The 16,984-nt window shown below is 53.9% G+C and overlaps 3 protein-coding genes across 5 annotated transcripts in view; 2 read left to right on the forward strand and 1 right to left on the reverse strand.

Annotated features, from left to right (window-relative positions):
- The window catches only part of GAB3 (GRB2 associated binding protein 3), a 289,515-nt gene that overhangs the window by 125,198 nt on the left and 147,333 nt on the right, over nucleotides 1-16,984 (forward strand). The window lies entirely within an intron of this gene.
- On the reverse strand, nucleotides 10,691-12,309 carry LOC145713541 (EKC/KEOPS complex subunit LAGE3-like). Its single transcript, XM_081792400.1, has 3 exons — nucleotides 11,743-12,309; nucleotides 11,301-11,429; nucleotides 10,691-11,029 (listed from the first exon to the last, which is right to left on the reverse strand). Exons 1-3 carry the CDS (start codon nucleotides 12,009-12,011, stop codon nucleotides 10,891-10,893), a joined length of 537 nt encoding a protein of 178 aa, XP_081648526.1. The 5' UTR covers nucleotides 12,012-12,309; the 3' UTR covers nucleotides 10,691-10,890.
- Nucleotides 15,586-16,940, forward strand: LOC145713542 (EKC/KEOPS complex subunit LAGE3-like). 3 transcript variants are annotated; one of them, XM_081792401.1, is made up of 3 exons: nucleotides 15,586-15,977; nucleotides 16,265-16,408; nucleotides 16,607-16,940. In XM_081792401.1, exons 1-3 carry the CDS (start codon nucleotides 15,598-15,600, stop codon nucleotides 16,749-16,751), a joined length of 669 nt encoding a protein of 222 aa, XP_081648527.1. In that variant the 5' UTR covers nucleotides 15,586-15,597; the 3' UTR covers nucleotides 16,752-16,940. The 3 variants fall into 3 exon arrangements, with proteins under 3 accessions (XP_081648527.1, XP_081648529.1, XP_081648528.1); XM_081792403.1 differs by having other exon boundaries at nucleotides 16,265-16,393; XM_081792402.1 differs by having other exon boundaries at nucleotides 16,268-16,408.

Consider the following 16,984-nt stretch of genomic DNA (forward strand, 5'->3'; position numbering starts at 1 on the left):
CCATCATCAACTTTCTTGACCAGCTTTCCCTGGTGATTCGGACCATGCAGCGCTTCCGGTTCCCGGTTCCCGCTAAGCCTGCGCTGGCGAAAGGGGGCTAAGGTCTAGCCTCGTGTCCCCCGTCTGGCGTCTGGGCGGTCCGTCCTTCCTAGGCTAGTGATTCCTGCACTAGCTGCCACCTGAGGTTGGGGGCCTGCCTGGTCTTCTGAGGGCCATGAGGGCCCTTGGGCACTCATGGTCCCCTTGTTTTGTTTGCCATTTGAATGTTTGCTACTGCAGAGAATAAAACTGAGCTTTGCTATTCCGTGTTCCTTCTCAGTTGTGGCACCCCCGGATAGTCTTCCCTTTGTCCTCAGGTGGGGGGCGGGGCGGGGCGGCTTCTGGGATGTCGACGTGCAAGTCGCCGAAGGTGATAGAAGGCAGTCTGGGGACTGGCAGAACCCACGTGCGTCCTGTCCTTCGGTATCAAGGACTCTCAACATGTGGGAATATGCCCATCGTTTGCACGTTTCGCATTACTCCTGACGTCGTTCATCTAATGTGAACTTTTTATCCAAACTCTTCAGAAACATTGAATGAGTGCAGGAAAGATGCATTAAGGCCGCCTGGCAGGCTCAGTCGGTTGAGCGTCTGACGGGCTCAGGTCATGGTCTCAAGGGTTTGTGAGGTTAAGCCCCCGTCTGGCTCTGTGCTGACAACTGGGAGCCCAGAGCCTGCTTCGGATTCTGCGTCTCCCCCTCTCTACGCTCCTCCCATGCTCATGCTCATGCTCATGCTCATGCTCATGCTCTGTCTCTCAGTAATAAATAAATGTGAAAAAAATTATATTAAATGTGTAACAGTAACTTACAATCTGTAATTTTGGGGGTTAGAATCCATGTTTTCCACAGGTTTTTGAATTGATTTACCTTATGAGCTTTATTTGGCGGCGGTAGGGCTGGTCCTGGCAAACCTGTCATCTTAGTTTAGAGCTCTTGTATCTGTTTGAGCCTGTCGTACAGGGGACGTACAGTGCACGCCAGACCCCGGGCTTCAAGGGTCCCATCGGTTCAGCTGACATTCATCCCCCAGGGATCTCCCCCTCCTCTCCCTCCACAGAGGGAACAGGCCCTCTGGCTGCCGCTTCTGCCTCCACTGCTGCCCCTGCTGCCTCTTCTCCTTCTTCAGAGGGGCTTTATTCTCGTAGCCCCCCCCCCCAACACCTGTTTGTGCTTGTAAAGCTTCTCTACGCGAACACGCGGGGGCAGGGTGTGGGCAGTGGAGCTGCACCACGATCCACAAACGTGTATTCTTCAGCTACTCCAACCCATCCATGCGGGTAGACCTTGTCATTGTTTCTCCTCTTTCAGTCCTGTAAGCGGTGCTGAAACGAATGTCCCGGTACATTTGCTTCTGTTCCATAGATTTTGAGAAGGGGACTTGTCAGGTCAGAGGGTAAGCCCTCTTTAAAGTGTTTGGTGCATGTTGCCAAAGTGCACCCCCAGAAGCTCGCGTCGGTTGTAGATAAAAGTGTCCATTTCCCTGCGTCCCACCCCAGACAGGATATGTTCAGTCTTTTACACCTTCGTAAAACCAAATGCATAGCGACCAAAAGCATATTGGTGTCTTCCAGTTTCCTTTTGAATGTGATGCGATTAGACATTTGGCCAGTGGCATCTCTCCTGAGAACTGTCCATGCGTATCCTTGCCTGTTTTCTATTCAGGACAGTCACACTTTTCACACTGACTGGTAAGTGTCCTTTAAGTGTTCAGGGTATCAAATCTTTACCATGATTGGAAATACTTTTCCTCCCCATGGCTTCATTTTAACTTGGCTTATGGTCCTTTTCTATGTATAAGCTAAAAACAATTATAAATTTTTAATGTTTCTTTAGTTTTGAGAGAGAGACAGAGACAGACACAGAGACAGAGTGTGAGCAGAGGAAGGGCAGAGAGAGGGAGACGCAGAATCCGAAGCAGGCTCTAGGTTCAGAGGTGTCAGCACAGAGCCGTGCGCGGGGCTCGAATGCATGAACTACGTGATCGTGACCTGAGCTGAAGTCGGATGCTCAACTGACTGAGCCCCCCAGGCACCCCGTGAAGCCCGCCTCTTGCAGTGGGTCTCTGCGTGGCTCAGGGTGCAGACAGCAGAGGATTGGGGATATGTCAAATTAAATGCAAGCTGCACTCCTTCACAGTGAAGCCGACACATGCCTGATGCTTTGTGGTGAATCCACTTACTGAGGAGTTTGGAATTTAGTGTAGACCAGGGTGAGGGAGAGCACCTGGCTAGCTTAGTCAGTACAGCATGTGATTCGTGATCTCAAGCGTTGAAGCCCCATGTTGAGTGTAGCGCTTACTTTGAGAAAATTAGTGTAGATGGTCCATTTTGTGAATCCTGTTTTCTGTGCCAGATTCTTCCCCCATTACATCAAAGATGGAATATTTTGTTGCATTTTTGGTTATAAAATGTTGTGGGGTTTTTTGGATTTTGTTTAGAGTCTATGGAAGCAAAACGTGGTCAGTGGACAAGTCGAAGAATTACAGAAAGTTAGAAAATGACCAAAAAATACCCTCCCTAATGTCACCACCGGAGAGAGCCACTGTGAACATTTCAATGGTTTCCCTCAGGTTTCTTCTTAAGTGACAATTGTATGTACATGCATATTTAAAGCAGGGAAACAGTACTGGAATCATAACGTATTTACAATTTTGGATTTGTCTAAACTTTTCATCTTTCTTACAAGGATAGCGTATGCTTACTCTAAAAGACATACAGCCCTTACACAAACGCCTAAGTTAGGAGGCAAAGATTTCTAATGGTCTCAGTTCCCGCACTAGCCACCATGAACAGTGTGAGTATATTCTTCCAGAATTTTCCTTAGGATATGTTAAGTTGCTTCTACATATTTTATTTGCATAAACAGGATTATACCATGTACCAAATCAGCTATTTAAAATTCTTATTCAAGGGGCAACTGGGTGACTCAGTCAGTTAGGTGTCCAATTCTTGACTTCGGCTCAGATCATGATCTTATGGTTCGTGGGTTCAAGCCCCATGGCAGGTTCCGTGCTGACAAGGCGGAGACTGCTTGGGATTCTGTCTCTCCCTCTCTCTGCCGCTCCACCCCTCACGCTTGCGCTCTCTCTATGAAAATAAATAAACTTAAACACACACACACTAGGTCAACTGACATTAGAGGGGAAAGCAAGCAAACCTTTAAGGTGCAGACGATGCCAGTGCTATTTCTAGTATTCGAAGGCCTAAAAAAGTAAAACTTCCACATTTTGGTTATAGAGGATTGATACCAATAGAGATAGTACCAAATAGGAAACTATGGATGATTCTTACTGGGGAACATGAATACAAATCTGCTAGGGGCACCAGGGCGGCTCAGTCGGTTAAGCGTTCGACTTCGGCTCAGGTCCTGATCTCGTTGTTTGTGAGTTCAAGCCCCACGTCGGGCTCTGCGCTGGTAGTGTGGAGCCTGTTTGGGATTCCTCTGTCTCCCTCTCTCTGCCCTTCCCCTGCTCCCGCTTTCTCCCTCTCCAAGAACACATTAGTTAAATTAACAACAACAACAACAAAAACCACCTGGTAAATGAAATAATGCCAAACAGAATGCAGTGGCTCATTTTAAAATTAAAATATGAGGTGGAAATGCAAAATGGTGCAGCTTCGATGGGAAATGGTGTGGAGGTTCCTCCAGAAATTAAAAACAGAACTCCCTTGGGGCTCCTGGGTGACTCGGTCAGTTAAGCCTCTGACTCTTGATTTTGGCTCTGGTCGTGACCTCACGGGTCGTGGGAGGGAGCCCCGAGTCGGGCTCTGCACTGTGCGGAGAGCCTGCTGAAGATTCTTTCTCTCCCTCTGCCCCTTGCTCTCTCTGTCTCTCTCTCACTCTCTCTCAAATAACAAAAAATAGAACTAGCTTACAATCAGGCAATTCCACTTCTGGGTATTTGCCTGAAGAAAATGAAAACAGTAATTCAAAAAGTTGTATGTGCCCCTGTGTTCACCGAAGCATTATCTACGATAATAGCCAAGACAGGGAAACGAGCTAAGTGTCTGCCAGTCGACGAAATGACAGAGCAGATGCCACACACGCACACACACACATACTGTCACATGCACACACACTCGCATGCACGCATGCACACACACACACACACACACACAAATATTACTCAGCGATAAAAAAGAGCTCTGTTTGCATTTGTGGCAACATGGATGGATCTAGAGGATACTCTTCTAAGTGAAATAAGTCGCACAAAGACGAATACCATATGATTTCACTTTTATGTGGAATCTAAAAAACCAAACCAAACCAAACAGGAATGGAGTCTTAGATACAGAGAGTAATCTGGTGGTTGACAGAAGGGAGGGTCGGGGGGGGGGGGCATGGGCAAAGTAGGGGAGGGGGATTAAGGGGTACAAAACTTCCAGTCATAAAATAAATAAGACACAGGGACGCAATGTGCAGCCTAGGGAATGTAGTTAATAGTACTGTAACAACTTTGTATGGTGACAGGCGGTAGCTAGACTTACCATCGCCATCACTTCCTAACGTATATAAACGTTGAATTCGTATTTGTACGTCTGAAACTAGTATGAGGTTATATGTCAACTACACTTCAATAAAAAGAAATTAAAATTTGACTAAGGGGGATTTCTTGGAGGAATGTAAGGACGGTTCCCTATTAGAAAATCAGTGCAAATAGTACACCATATTAATCGCTCCAAAGTGAAAAATCATATCACCGGTTTTCCACGGGTATAGACGTGTCTAACAAAATCAAATGTTCTTTTTGCTTTATTAAACACCTTGGTCTAGTCAGATGAAGGGAATTGTTCCCTTACATGACATGTCTCTAGCAACAACTCAAAATCCAAAAGAACACTAGAAGCATCCCCACTCCAGTCTGGCTCAAAGCAAAGATACCCTTTCTCACCACTATCATTTTACACTATTGTGTGAGTAGACAGTGACGTCAGACAGGTAAAAAAAAGATGTAAGTATAAAGGTCTAAAAGACGGAGGTAAATTTCTCATCATTTGAAGATGCTGTAACTGCTTGCCTGAAAAACACGAGGTGATCCACCTGAGAAACTATTAGAAATAAGAGAATTCAGTAAAGTGGCCCCCTATATAATGGATATGCAAAAACAAGAGCCTTCATAAATAAGGCAATAACTAGTAAGGGTCAACGAAACATCATTCACAATAAGAGTAAATGCTATGACATACTCAGGCATAAACTTAAGAAAACGTGCCGGAGGAAAACTTTGGAAACCTATTAAGGGAGACGAAAAGAAGGCTGGCACAAAATAATTTCAAAATGTTTTATTTAACCCAAACATATCCAAAATACTATCATTTTAACATGTAGTCAGTAACAAAGCACTGAGCTATTGTGTGTTCTAATCATACTGTTTTCAGAATTCCGTGTGCGTTTTACACTTAACGTCTCAGCAGAGTTCGTGTGCTTAGCAGCGCGGGTGGTTCATGACCACCACGTCGCACAGTGCGGATGTGGGGCAGGGCGAGCACTCCTACAACGCTGCTGGGCAAGCAGATTTGTATACCTACATGATGTCGACATCCTCTATCAAAATGTAAATGCTCATATTATTAGAGCCCAAAGGACACTTGTAGGAATTTCTCCCAGAGAGTTTATTGCAGGGCACCCAGGATTGTTAAGTCTCCACGTTTTTGGCAATTGCAGGCAGAAAGGTTTATCGGTTGCATTTCATCCCACAGTATAGGAAGACTCACTGTATCACATTGCTGTTTTGATCAATGAAAGTGGTCGTTTGATTGTCTCAGTTCATGTGTGTTGATTAACGAGACTGATTTATTTCATATTTTTATTAGTCATTGTGTTTCTCCTTCTGTGACTTGTCTTCTCATGTCTTGGTTCATTATGGTTTTCTATTTTCATAGGTTGGATGCTTAAAACTTATACAAGAAGCTTTTAAAAATTAAGGGGATATTGGGGCACCTGGGCGGTTCAGTCAGTCAAACGTCCGACTCTTGATGTCGGCTCAGGTCATGATGTCACAGTTCGCGAGATGGAGCCCTGCTTGGGGCTCCACACTCACAGCATGGAGCCTGCTCGGGATTCTCTCTCTCCCTCTGTCCCTGCCCTTCCCCCGCTCTCTCTGTCTCTGTGTGTCTCTCTCTCTCTCAAAATAAATAAACATTTACAAACATTAAGGGGATATTGATATTTTGTTATACAGATGGCAGATGTTTTCTTCAACTGTCCTGGGTTTCTTTTTTTTTTTTAACCACTTAACCATTTATTTTTTTATTTTTTTATTTTTTTGCAATATATGAAATTTATTGTCAAATTGGTTCCCATAAAACACCCAGTGCTCATCCCAAAAGGTTGTCCTGGTTTTCTAATGTCGATACATCTATCCTTTTTCATTTGGGATCTCTTCCAATGCCTTTTTGATTAAGAAGTTTCACTTCATCTTGAGAGTATATTATCAGTGTAATATTTGTAAAATAGTTTCGGCGCACCTGGGCGGCTCAGTCACTTGGGCATCTGACTCTCGCTTTCGGCTCAGGTCACGATCCCCGGCTTATGGGATCGAGCCCCGTGTTGGGTGGGCTCTGCGGTGCGCATGGAGCCTGCTTGGGATTCTCTCTCTGTACCTCTGCCCCTCACCCATACTCTCTCTTTCTCTCTCTCTGTCTCTCTCGCTCTCTCTCCCTCACACACACGCTCGCTCTCTCTCTCCAAAAAAGGTAATACATTAAAAGTAAAAATAGTTTCGTGTTTTATACCTAACTCTTTTATCCACCTAAGAATCATTTTGCTGTGAAGAGCTGACATTATTTTTGCCTCTTTTCTTGGAACAATTCTGTAGTTTTCTCAGTACCATTTATTAGATAATACTTGCCTGCTGATGTGTTCTTACCTACAACGAGGTATGTTTGTGAACTTTCTATTGTGTTTCATGAGTTGTAAGCTGGATGTGGATTCATCTGTCAATACCCCTCTGTTTAACTTATTTTACTTTTAATGACTGGTAGGGTAATCCTCACTGATCACAGTTCATTTTCACAGATTTCGTGGCTCTTCTCACTTTAATCTTCTTCCAGATGAGCAGTAGAAGCTTTTTTCCTCAATTAAAACATGTGTTAGGGGCGCCTGGGTGGCTCAGTCGGTCAAGGGTCCGGTTTCGGCTCAGGTCATGATGTCACCGTTCATGGGTTCAAGCCTCGCGACAGGCTCTGTGCTGACAGCTCAGAGCCTGGAGCCTGCTTCGGATTCTGTGTCTCCCTCTCTCTCTGCTCCTGCCACACTCACGCTCTGCCTCTCTCTTTCTCTCAAAGATAAATACGCGTTAAAAAAGTTTAATGTTTTATTAGGTCTCTAATTGCCTTGAATATATAGGTTAATTTGAAGAGAACTGACTTCTTCGTAATGCTGAATCTTGTCCTCCAAAAAAGTTACGTCTCTTCCTTTGTCCATGTTTTCATTTGTGTCCCTCAGCAGAGCTCTGCAGTTTGTTTCTCCACAGGCTCCTCTCCTTTCTTCCTCAGGCAATTTTACGTTCTTGTGCTCGTTGAGTGTGGGATAGTTTTCTATTGACACTTCCAGTTGGACCTTTTCTTCCTGGAATGGAGGTATATTAGTGATTTTTCCATTTCTGATTTTGATTAATTTATTGAATATTCCTTTTAGCTTTCATATTCAGTTGATTCTTATGAATTTTCTAGGAAAAACAATCATAGTTACAAATAATATACTTTTCGACCCTTCCTTAAAGTAAACATTCTTTTTTATCATTTTTAAATCTTTGATTCATGTTTATTTATTTTTGAGAGAAAGAGAGAGAGGCAGAGTGCGAGCAGAGAAGGGGCAGAGAGAGAGGGAGACACAGAATCCAAAGCAGGCTCCAGGTTCTGAGTTGTCAGCACAGAGCCCGACGTGGGGTTCGCACCCACAAGCCATGAGATCATGACCCAAGGCGAAATCGGACTCTTACCGACTGAGCCACCAGCTCCTCATTCTCAGGGAGAACAACAACAACAACAACAACAACAACCCTTAGATGCTGCTACCTCAAACTAAGGTATTTTCTTTTTGTATCAAAAATAATTTCGGGGCGCCTGGTTGGCTCAGTTGGTTGTTGCTTAAAAAAGTTTTTTTAACGTTGTATTTATTCATTTTGAGAGAGACAGAGAGTGTGAACAGGGTTGGGGCAGAGAGAGAGACAGACGGACAGAGAGACAGAGAGAATCTCAAGCAGGCTCCACGCTGTCAGCAAAGAGACGGATGCAGGGCTTGCTCTCGTGAACCGTGAGATCATGACCTGAGCTGAAATAAAGACTTGGTTGCTTTATTGACTGAGCCACCCAGGTGCTCCTTGTCCCATCCTTTCCTTTCTGATACTGATACTTGCTACATCTATCTGCTGCTTTGGTATTGGCTAGGATTTTGACAAACTGTTAAATGACACTTGTGGTAGCGGGGATCCCTTTCTTACTCCTGATGTTAGCAGAATGCCCCTAGTGCTCGGCAGTACGTACAAGATTGCCCAGACTGCTTTAAAATGGGTGTCCTTATCACTCGAAAAAACTTTTCTCCTTGTGTACCAACTTGCGCTCAAGGCGTCGGTACGTCAGTGGTGATGTTAACCTGATAGACTGTGTCGGGACTGCCTTCTGGCGAAGCAGATCTTTGATTCGATTGCTTTGTTTACTGAGTGATCGGTGTGGTTTTCTATCTCCTCTTGAGTTAACATGATTATTTTTCATTCTTTCCTACAAAATTGCCCATCATCTCTAAATTGTGTAACTGTCATAAAACCATACAGAGTATCTTTGAATTTTAACATTCTCCTCCATATATTTAAATCTGTTACATATTCTTATCATTTGTTATGTCGTCTATTTGGTTTTCCTTTTCCTTTTTTCTGTACCTGTACTGTTGGTCTGTTTAAAGACTCAGATCTTGGTTCCATTGACCTATTCTAAATGGGGTTGGAATGCTTGGTGCTTTCTTGTTACTTGTTTTCTCCCCCTTCTTTGTTTTGTTTCTGTGTTGCTGGTGTGGTTTCCCTACTTTCTTGAGTTAAATACTTGGTTCATCGATTTGCAATATTTTCTTCTTTGAAGTTTATTTCTTTATTCTGAGAGGTCGAGAGTGCAGGAGGGGCAGGGAGAGGAGGAGAGAGAGAATCCCAAGCAGGCCCTGTACTGTCAGTGCAGAGCCCGAAGCGGGGCTCAAACTCACCAACCCCGTGAGGTCGTGACCTGAGCCGAAATCAAGAATCGGATTCTTAACCGACTGAACCACCCGGGCTCCCCTATTTGTAATGTTTTCTATTCATGAAATAATTTAAGGTTGCTGTGTGTCCGATGCACAGACTTTGACCAGCGCTTGGACCAGCATTCTGGATACAGCGGTAGAGGCGAAGCAGAGGTTGATGCAGAGCTGCGTGGCTATGAAGAATGTGAGGTGGGTGTGGTGGCGGGGTGTGGCATCACTGGTGGCCACGCTGACGGGCAGGTTCCCCACCACGGCGACCAGGTACACGGATAGGAACAGACTGAGGAGGGGCTGATGCCCAGGCACCTGTGACAGCCCCAGGAGGAGGAATCCTGAGACGACACTTAGGCTGCCTCTCGCCATGGCTCCTGGTTTCTGTGAGCATGCGTTGGAAACACGTCTGTCAGTATTAGAGCAGAGGCAATCTGGGAAAGCATGCAACCTTCGTCATTGGCCGAAATAAAAGTGTATGGTGCTTTTCGAGGGATTTCCAACGTGGGGTAGTGAGGGCAAAAGAGATCGAGGGATGTACAGTCACCAAGGGTTGCTGGGGCTGGTGAAGCTCTCTGTGTAACTTACTTCTTGCTTCCCCAGAAGCAAAGAAGAACCATACAGAGAAGACAGAACTCAAAGTAAGGGCAGGGGTGGGGGGAAGACAGCGGGAGCAGGGGAGTTGACACTCATTAGATCCCAGTTGCTTTTGCTTCATATAGGAAGGGTTCAGGGTGATGACCATTAAAGTAAAATTGGGTACCTGCATGTGTCTGTGTGTGTGTGTGTGTGTGTGTGTGTGTGTGTGTGTGTGTCTTTGCATAAACTTAGACATATATACTCATATGCATGTATTCGTAGAACGACGCCTAGAATAATATTCGCCAAGATGCTAATCGACTAACTGTGGTCATCGCTAGGATGTGAGATTTTTAACTCGAATGCTTTTAAACAAAAATCATATCAGTCTTCTAAACTGTGTTCCCTGGGGGTGCCCGGCAGACTCAGTCGGCGGAGTGAGCGACTCTCGATCTGGAGGGTGTGAGTTCGAGCCCCACAATGGATGTAAAGATAACATAAAACTAAAATCTTTAAATAAATTAAAAATAAAGAAAAATGGTGTTCCTTGGGTGTCAACAAGAGTTTCAAGAGGTTTCTGTGATACTTGAAGAGTTTGGATAAAAAGTTCACATTAGATGAAAGACGTCAGGAGTAATGCGAAACGTGCAAACGATGGGCATATTCCCACATGTTGAGAGTCCTTGATACCGAAGGACAGGACGCACGTGGGTTCTGCCAGTCCCCAGACTGCCTTCTATCACCTTCGGCGACTTGCACGTCGACATCCCAGAAGCCGCCCCGCCCCGCCCCCCACCTGAGGACAAAGGGAAGACTATCCGGGGGTGCCACAACTGAGAAGGAACACGGAATAGCAAAGCTCAGTTTTATTCTCTGCAGTAGCAAACATTCAAATGGCAAACAAAACAAGGGGACCATGAGTGCCCAAGGGCCCTCATGGCCCTCAGAAGACCAGGCAGGCCCCCAACCTCAGGTGGCAGCTAGTGCAGGAATCACTAGCCTAGGAAGGACGGACCGCCCAGACGCCAGACGGGGGACACGAGGCTAGACCTTAGCCCCCTTTCGCCAGCGCAGGCTTAGCGGGAACCGGGAACCGGAAGCGCTGCATGGTCCGAATCACCAGGGAAAGCTGGTCAAGAAAGTTGATGATGGAAATTCGGAGGAGGAAAGGGTTTTCAGCTCTCCAGCGGCTGAGAGAGGAGAAAAGGCAATCAAGTTGGAGGTGGTGGATGCTCCCCTTCCTCGCTCAGCTCCCCTCCCCGCCCAGGTACCCATCCCTTGCACCCTTCCCCGCCCCCAGGAGCGACCCCCCTACCCGCAGGTGCAGGTGTTAGAGCCTGCGGGCCCTGGCCCGCACCTAGCCCTCGACGATCCAGCAGAGAGCGCCCCCCCCCCCGACCCCCCGTGGAGACTGGACCCGCCACCTGCAGCCACCCCGACCCCGGCCCTTCCAGAACTAACATGGCCAGGACGCTGCCGAACACCGTGAGCTGCTGCTCCACAAGGCATCCATACGGTTCCCGATATGGGGCGAAAGACGCACAGGCGATCTCCGCCTCCAACTGGGACGGGAAAGGCACGCCGAGGGCGCTGGGTGCAGATTCGGTTAAGGTACCACCCCTACTCGCTTAGGGCCTGAGCCCCCTTCTCAGGCCACCCTGACGAGGCCACCCACTCCCGGCCCTAATGGCTCGCGGCCACCCCGTTACCAGGCCCGTGTCCGCCCACCGCCCCCGGGAACCCGTTTCCCCCCTGCTCTCCTTCCTTCCTCCTCCCCCACCTCTCTCCAGCCACCCCTGGACCACCCTGCTCTCAGATCTTTGCCCCACGCCCCGCAGGTTACCGCGGCTCCTCTCCCTTTCCGCCCCCTGCCCATGCCCCGCCGTCCCCTCGGCTAGGATACAATATGTGTGTTCGGGTTTCCGGCCTTCCGGCCGTGGAGAGGGCATCTCCGCCTGGCCCCGGGGCGTGCCGTGGTCGCGGGACACGCGGAGCCTCGCCGGCGACCGCGGCCTCCGCGTCCGCGCCTCCGAGGCCATGACCGTGCCCGCGGCGGCCTCGGCCGCCTCCCTGGCCCTCCTGGCCCTCCTGGCCCTCCTGGCCCCCCTGGCCGTCCCGGGCGTTGTCGGCGCCGCCCGCCTCGCCGCCTGCGGCTGCGTCTGCCGCCTCCATGGTCGTCAGGCTCCGCCTCAGGTCCAGTCCCCTGAACACAGGTCCAGCCGCGCGCCCAGTCGGCGGGCGGCTGAGGCGCTGCGGCTCCTTCCCGAAGCTCCGCCCCGCGCGCCGACCCCGCCCTCCCCGCGCACGCGCAAACGGGCCGTCGGGAGGCTGCCGGGCGCGTGGCCGGTTCCCGCCAAAGCGACGCTGTCCCAGGCTCTCTGGGACCCTGGCTGCGGAAGCCCCGCCTATCACAGCTCGACGCCACCCCCAGGCGCCTGCGCCAACGGGCTCCTAGGGTTCCTAGTGAGGCCGCCAGGCCTGCAGCCGGTGCCCGCCCAGCCGGCCTTTTCGCCCTTGGGCCCTGGGAGACCCCCTGGCTTACCTAGACTATGAGCGCTTCCTCATAAAGCCCACGCAAGTCACCCCGGCCTCCCGGGAGCGCCAAGGCCAACATTTCCCCACCCCCACCTCCCGGCCATTGCCTTGGGCGCCTGCCTGGTTCCCGCCCAGCCAGCTCTGCCAGGAGCCCCTAGAGACTACCCCCCCACCCCACCCTTGTCCTCCTGGCCAACGAGGGCTCCCTCCTAAGGCTCCGCCCCCAAGCATCCAAAGCAAGGGGGCTCCCAGGAGCACCTGAGCAAACAGACCCCCCTGTGCTCCTCCCGGGCCCGGGCCCGGGACTGCCTCCCGCGCCCCTGCCCCGAAGCCAGGTCTGCCCTGGGCTCCCAGAGACCCCGCCTTCGGCCGCCTCTCCAGCAGCTGCTGCCTCTCCAGCAGCTGCTCCCTCACCAATCGTCACCACGCGCTGTGACGTGTGACCCCACTGCACCCACGCAAACCAGTCCTACCTCAGCTCCACCCCCTCCCCACACCCCTAGCCCCTCCCCAGACCTCGTGGGAGGCCGCCAGACACCACGGCCTGTTGTCCAGAGGGCCCTGTCTCTTCCTTGGGCTCAGTGTCCCCAGCACGTGGGGCTCCACGACCTCGCAGCAGGACCTCCAGTCCTCGTGGAGGGAGATGGGCCACAGCCCAGACGGACACGGCCCCGCACCCCGTCCCCTTCCCCTTCCCCGGTACAGGTGGACACGCCAAAGCGGCCTTTGGAGGGGGCGACTGAGCACAGGTGCGGATCAGATCGGCGGTCTGGGAAGGTCACGAAGGGGCTCCCGCCGGGGGGCAAGCCTGCCAGTAGGAGGCAAGGAGGGAAGGGATGGCGACTGGAGCTAAAGTAGTTAGTGGCCATGGAGAACAGGGATGCGGTCGCATAGGAAAAACCACGATGCAAAAGGGAAATCACTAAAATCCCAACTTAGGAAGCTACTGTATATGTGCACGGAAATCCGGCAACGGTAGCCTGAAGTGTAAATACCTCGTATCTCTGTGTGGTGGGATTGAGGGTGGTCCCCACTTCTTTTTTGTGTATTTCTCCCCCAAAAGGTTCAGAATGACTTTACATGACCTTCAGCGTTTTCAGTTCTTTGACGTCCTTGTGTGCGTGATCTCTACGCCCCACGTGGTGCCGGCACTCACGACCCAGCGAGTGCTTCCACAAGTCAGGCTTGAGAGACTAGATGATGCCATCCAGGGCGCCGGGCAGCAGCACTCCCCGCACCAACAGCACGACGAGGACCACGCAGGGGAAGGTAGCCGTGAAGTACACGATCTGGGGCGGGCGGGGGGCGGGGGGACCTGCTCGGAAGGGGCCCTGCGGCCCCGCCTCCCCACTTAGGGGCCCCCAGCCTCAGCAGGGGGGCAGGCGGGCCACACTCCCCCCACTGTGGTACGGTCCGCTCCGAGGTCAAGCGGGAGGCCAGCCTGCAGCCCCCCCTTCTACTCCTCAGAGCCTGGGCTCCTCCCGAAGGAAGCGGGGTGCTCAGCTGGCCATCGGCCGCCCCTGCAATGACAGGTCAGCTGTAGAGGGAGGGCGGAAGCAGGACCTTCCCCGGGTGGGGAGCAGGACATCGGCCTGGAGGCAGGTCCCATGCCTCCCGTGCCTCTGACTGCAGGTGGTTCTCTGCACAGGGGCAGGGTCCTGGGCAGGCCGGAGTGGACTGGGCCGGCCGGAGACAGAGGCGACAGCGAGGTGACCGCGAAGACCTCTGCCTCCCTCCCACCCTCAGCAGAGCAGGACAGGTAGGCAAGGGACAGCCACGGACTGGGTCCCCCCAGGCTGGCCGCAAAGCAGAGAGTGAGGAAGTAGTGAGTGAGGAAGAGAGGGAGACTGGGGCGGGGATGCCCGACACAGGCAAGTTCAGCTGGCTGTCGCCTGGGCCTGTCCCCTCAGGACGGAAGGCGGCTGGGCTGGAGTTTGGAGGGTGGGGAGGACTGACTACGCAGGCATGTGTGGGAAATCCAGTGGCCCGGATTCAAGTTCCTGCCCCCTCCTCAGGCCCTGGCCTGGTCACCTCGGGTGGCGGGGTGCCCCCCCCCCCAGTGGAGACGCCTCTTCTCCCCACCGGCCATGCTGCCCCCACCCCTGCCATCATCACCCACCCCGACCCGCCCGCCTCCAGCTGTACCTTTCCTGTTGACTTGACCCCCTTGCAGACACAGAAGTAGGCCAGCACCCAGCAGGCCGGCAGACACAGGGTCACCTCCCAGTTGAGGGCCCCTGGCACGTCCAACCCCCCCCCCCCCCCGAGAGCCGCAAGACTTTGTTCCTGGGGGAGGGACAGCCCGTCAAGGCTGCCGCAGCAAAGGGCAAAGCGACGGGGGAGCCGTCGCCGGGGCGGTGCTCCCCCGTGCCGCTGTCCTCGGGGCCAGCTGGGACCCCTGGGCCCCCGGGGCCCCCGGCCCAAGCCCGCAGCCGTTGCGGTGTGGGAGGCGGGAGCCCGGGAGCCCCAGGCCGGAGGCCGGTCGCACCCTCGGCGGTGTACCCTCCCCCAGGCTGGCAGGCACTAGGGGACTGACGGTGCCCGGGACCGAGAAGTGGTGAGGGAGCGAGGCCCGTCCATTCCTGCTCCCCTAGGGGCCGCGCGGGGCGTGTTCCCTGAGGACAGGCAGGGCCTGGGAGTGGCCCCTGCTCGGCATCCCGCCTCGGCCCCCCCCCCCCCCCCGCCCCCGGGGACGGGTCCCGGCACACGCAGACCCGAGCCGTACGGGGAGCCCACAGACAGGGACAGGCACGGTGCTGCCCAGAAGCGCCTGAGCGCGGCCCACGCCTCGACGCCCGGGACCCGGGCGGGCGGCGGTCAGTTGGCTGCGCGCACGTGCGCCCGGCTGGCGCCTGCGCAGACACACGCTTGGGGGGAGGGGCGGGCCGGGCGGGAACCAGTCCGGTGCCAGTGGCCTCACCGGAATGCTCTCGGGGACGCAGGAGCCCGACAGTGACGTCACGCGTCGAGGGGCGCAGCTTCCGGAACCAGCCTCCATCTCCTCGGGGTCAGCGTCGACCGGATCCGGGCTCTGGGCCAACACAGCGAGGCCGGCTCGGTGGGAACCAGCTCCGCGGGGTCTGTCTGCGCAGGCGCCCTGGCCATCCCCGACAGCCTTGCGCGCCGAGGGGCCGGGCTTCGCGAGGCCCGCCGGGGGTCTCGGCGGTCTGCCGACAGTGGGCGCAGCGTAGCGGTGGGCTCTGAGGAGGCCGGTGCGGCGGCCATGAGGGCCCCGGACGACGACGCGGCCTCTCCGGCCCCGGACGACGGCGCGGAGGAAGTGGCGGTCACGCAGGCCCCTGACGAGGACGGCGCGGACGGCGCGGCGGTCACGCGGGCTCCCGAGGGTGGCGCGGAGGACGCGGGGGCAGGCCCACAGGCCTCCGACGGAGGCACGCACGGCCACGACCCCCGGCTTAGCCCCCGAGGTCCCGGTCGCCAGGGCAACTGCAGCCGCCACGACGGCGAGGGTGGCCCTGGCAGCAAGGGAGCAGTGGTCGAGGGGGCCTGCGCCCCTCCCCTGGCCGAACGGGCCCCGAGGGCCCTGGCCCCCGGTGGAGACGCAGCGCCGGCGGCGGTGACCTCCTCAAGACTGCTGGAGTTGTATCCTTTCCGTGGAGCCTGTCTGGGCAGGGGCCGTGGCGGGGTGGCTGGGGAGCGGGGCGGCAGCCCGGGGACGGGACGGACGGGGGCGGGGGTGGGCAGCCTGGCGGGACAGGGACAGCCGGTGCCCGCGGGCCCCCAGGGTGGGGGAAGCGGCTCAGGGTGGGCAGAGGTGGCGGGAGGGAGCGCGAGTGTCGCGGGGGTAGAAGCGGGCCTCTGAGTGGTCAGGAGGCTTCAGGCCATGGGAACTCCGGGAGCCCGTTGTGCCTTAACCGGGTGCCTCCCAGCAGGCTCACTGTGTCTTTCCGGTCGCCCCTGGAGGCAGAGATGGCCCGCAGGTCCCTGACTACACACGTCCAACGCCACCGAGGGTTGGCTCAGAAGGAGCTCTGCGTGAGGGGCAGCGCCCTGGCCGTGTGCGTCCTCCAAGAGTATGCGCGGGACGGGTGGGCGGTGGCGGCGGGTGCCGTGGTCGCATCTCTGCCTTCCGGTGCCGTCGTGGAGGCCCCGACACACGCGTTAGGTGGAAGGCTGGGGGGTGGGGGGCTGTGTGGGGGAAGGGGCTGGTGCCCTGCACCTCCACAGCAGCTCTCCCCTTTAACCGGATTTCCCTCTTCCCTCACTTTTAGGAGATGGACTGCTGAAGACCCCATCTTCTTCCGAGTTTCCGTCAACTCCTTCCTGGACCGGCTTCCCCTGGTGATACGAAACATTCGCGCCTTGGGGTGCCGGCCTCCGCGACGCCTAGGCCCGGGAAAGGGGGCCGAGGCCTAACCTGGTAGCCCTCACGGGGCAAGGCACAGGGCGTTGACACTTGGCGTCCGCGCCACTTTATTATCGGGGGTCTAACGTTCTGCAGGTCCGGGCCTCGGTGGCTCTTGGCCCACTTCAGTTCCTTCCCTGCGCCTGGAGGGACGGGCGCTTACAGTGTTTGTTACTGCACAACATGAAACTGAGCGACTCTTTTGTGTCCGAGTTTCTTCTCACTTCCTGCGCCTCCACATTTT

Source organism: Panthera onca, chromosome X, assembly GCF_046562875.1.
Source record: "Panthera onca isolate mPanOnc1 chromosome X, mPanOnc1 haplotype 2, whole genome shotgun sequence".
In the NCBI taxonomy this organism is placed as follows: Eukaryota; Metazoa; Chordata; class Mammalia; order Carnivora; family Felidae; genus Panthera; species Panthera onca.

Coding starts and splice junctions, on each gene's coding strand:
- LOC145713541 (XM_081792400.1), bottom strand. CDS start 12,011: ATGGAGGCGGCAGACGCAGCCGCAGGCGGCGAGGCGGGCGGCGCCGAC. Junction 11,430..11,742: donor GAAACCCGAACACACATATT/GTATCCTAGCCG, acceptor ATCTGCACCCAG/CGCCCTCGGCGTGCCTTTCC. Junction 11,030..11,300: donor TTCGGCAGCGTCCTGGCCAT/GTTAGTTCTGGA, acceptor CTCCTCTCTCAG/CCGCTGGAGAGCTGAAAACC.
- LOC145713542 (XM_081792401.1), top strand. CDS start 15,598: ATGAGGGCCCCGGACGACGACGCGGCCTCTCCGGCCCCGGACGACGGC. Junction 15,978..16,264: donor TCCTCAAGACTGCTGGAGTT/GTATCCTTTCCG, acceptor GGTGCCTCCCAG/CAGGCTCACTGTGTCTTTCC. Junction 16,409..16,606: donor GCCGTGTGCGTCCTCCAAGA/GTATGCGCGGGA, acceptor CCTCACTTTTAG/GAGATGGACTGCTGAAGACC.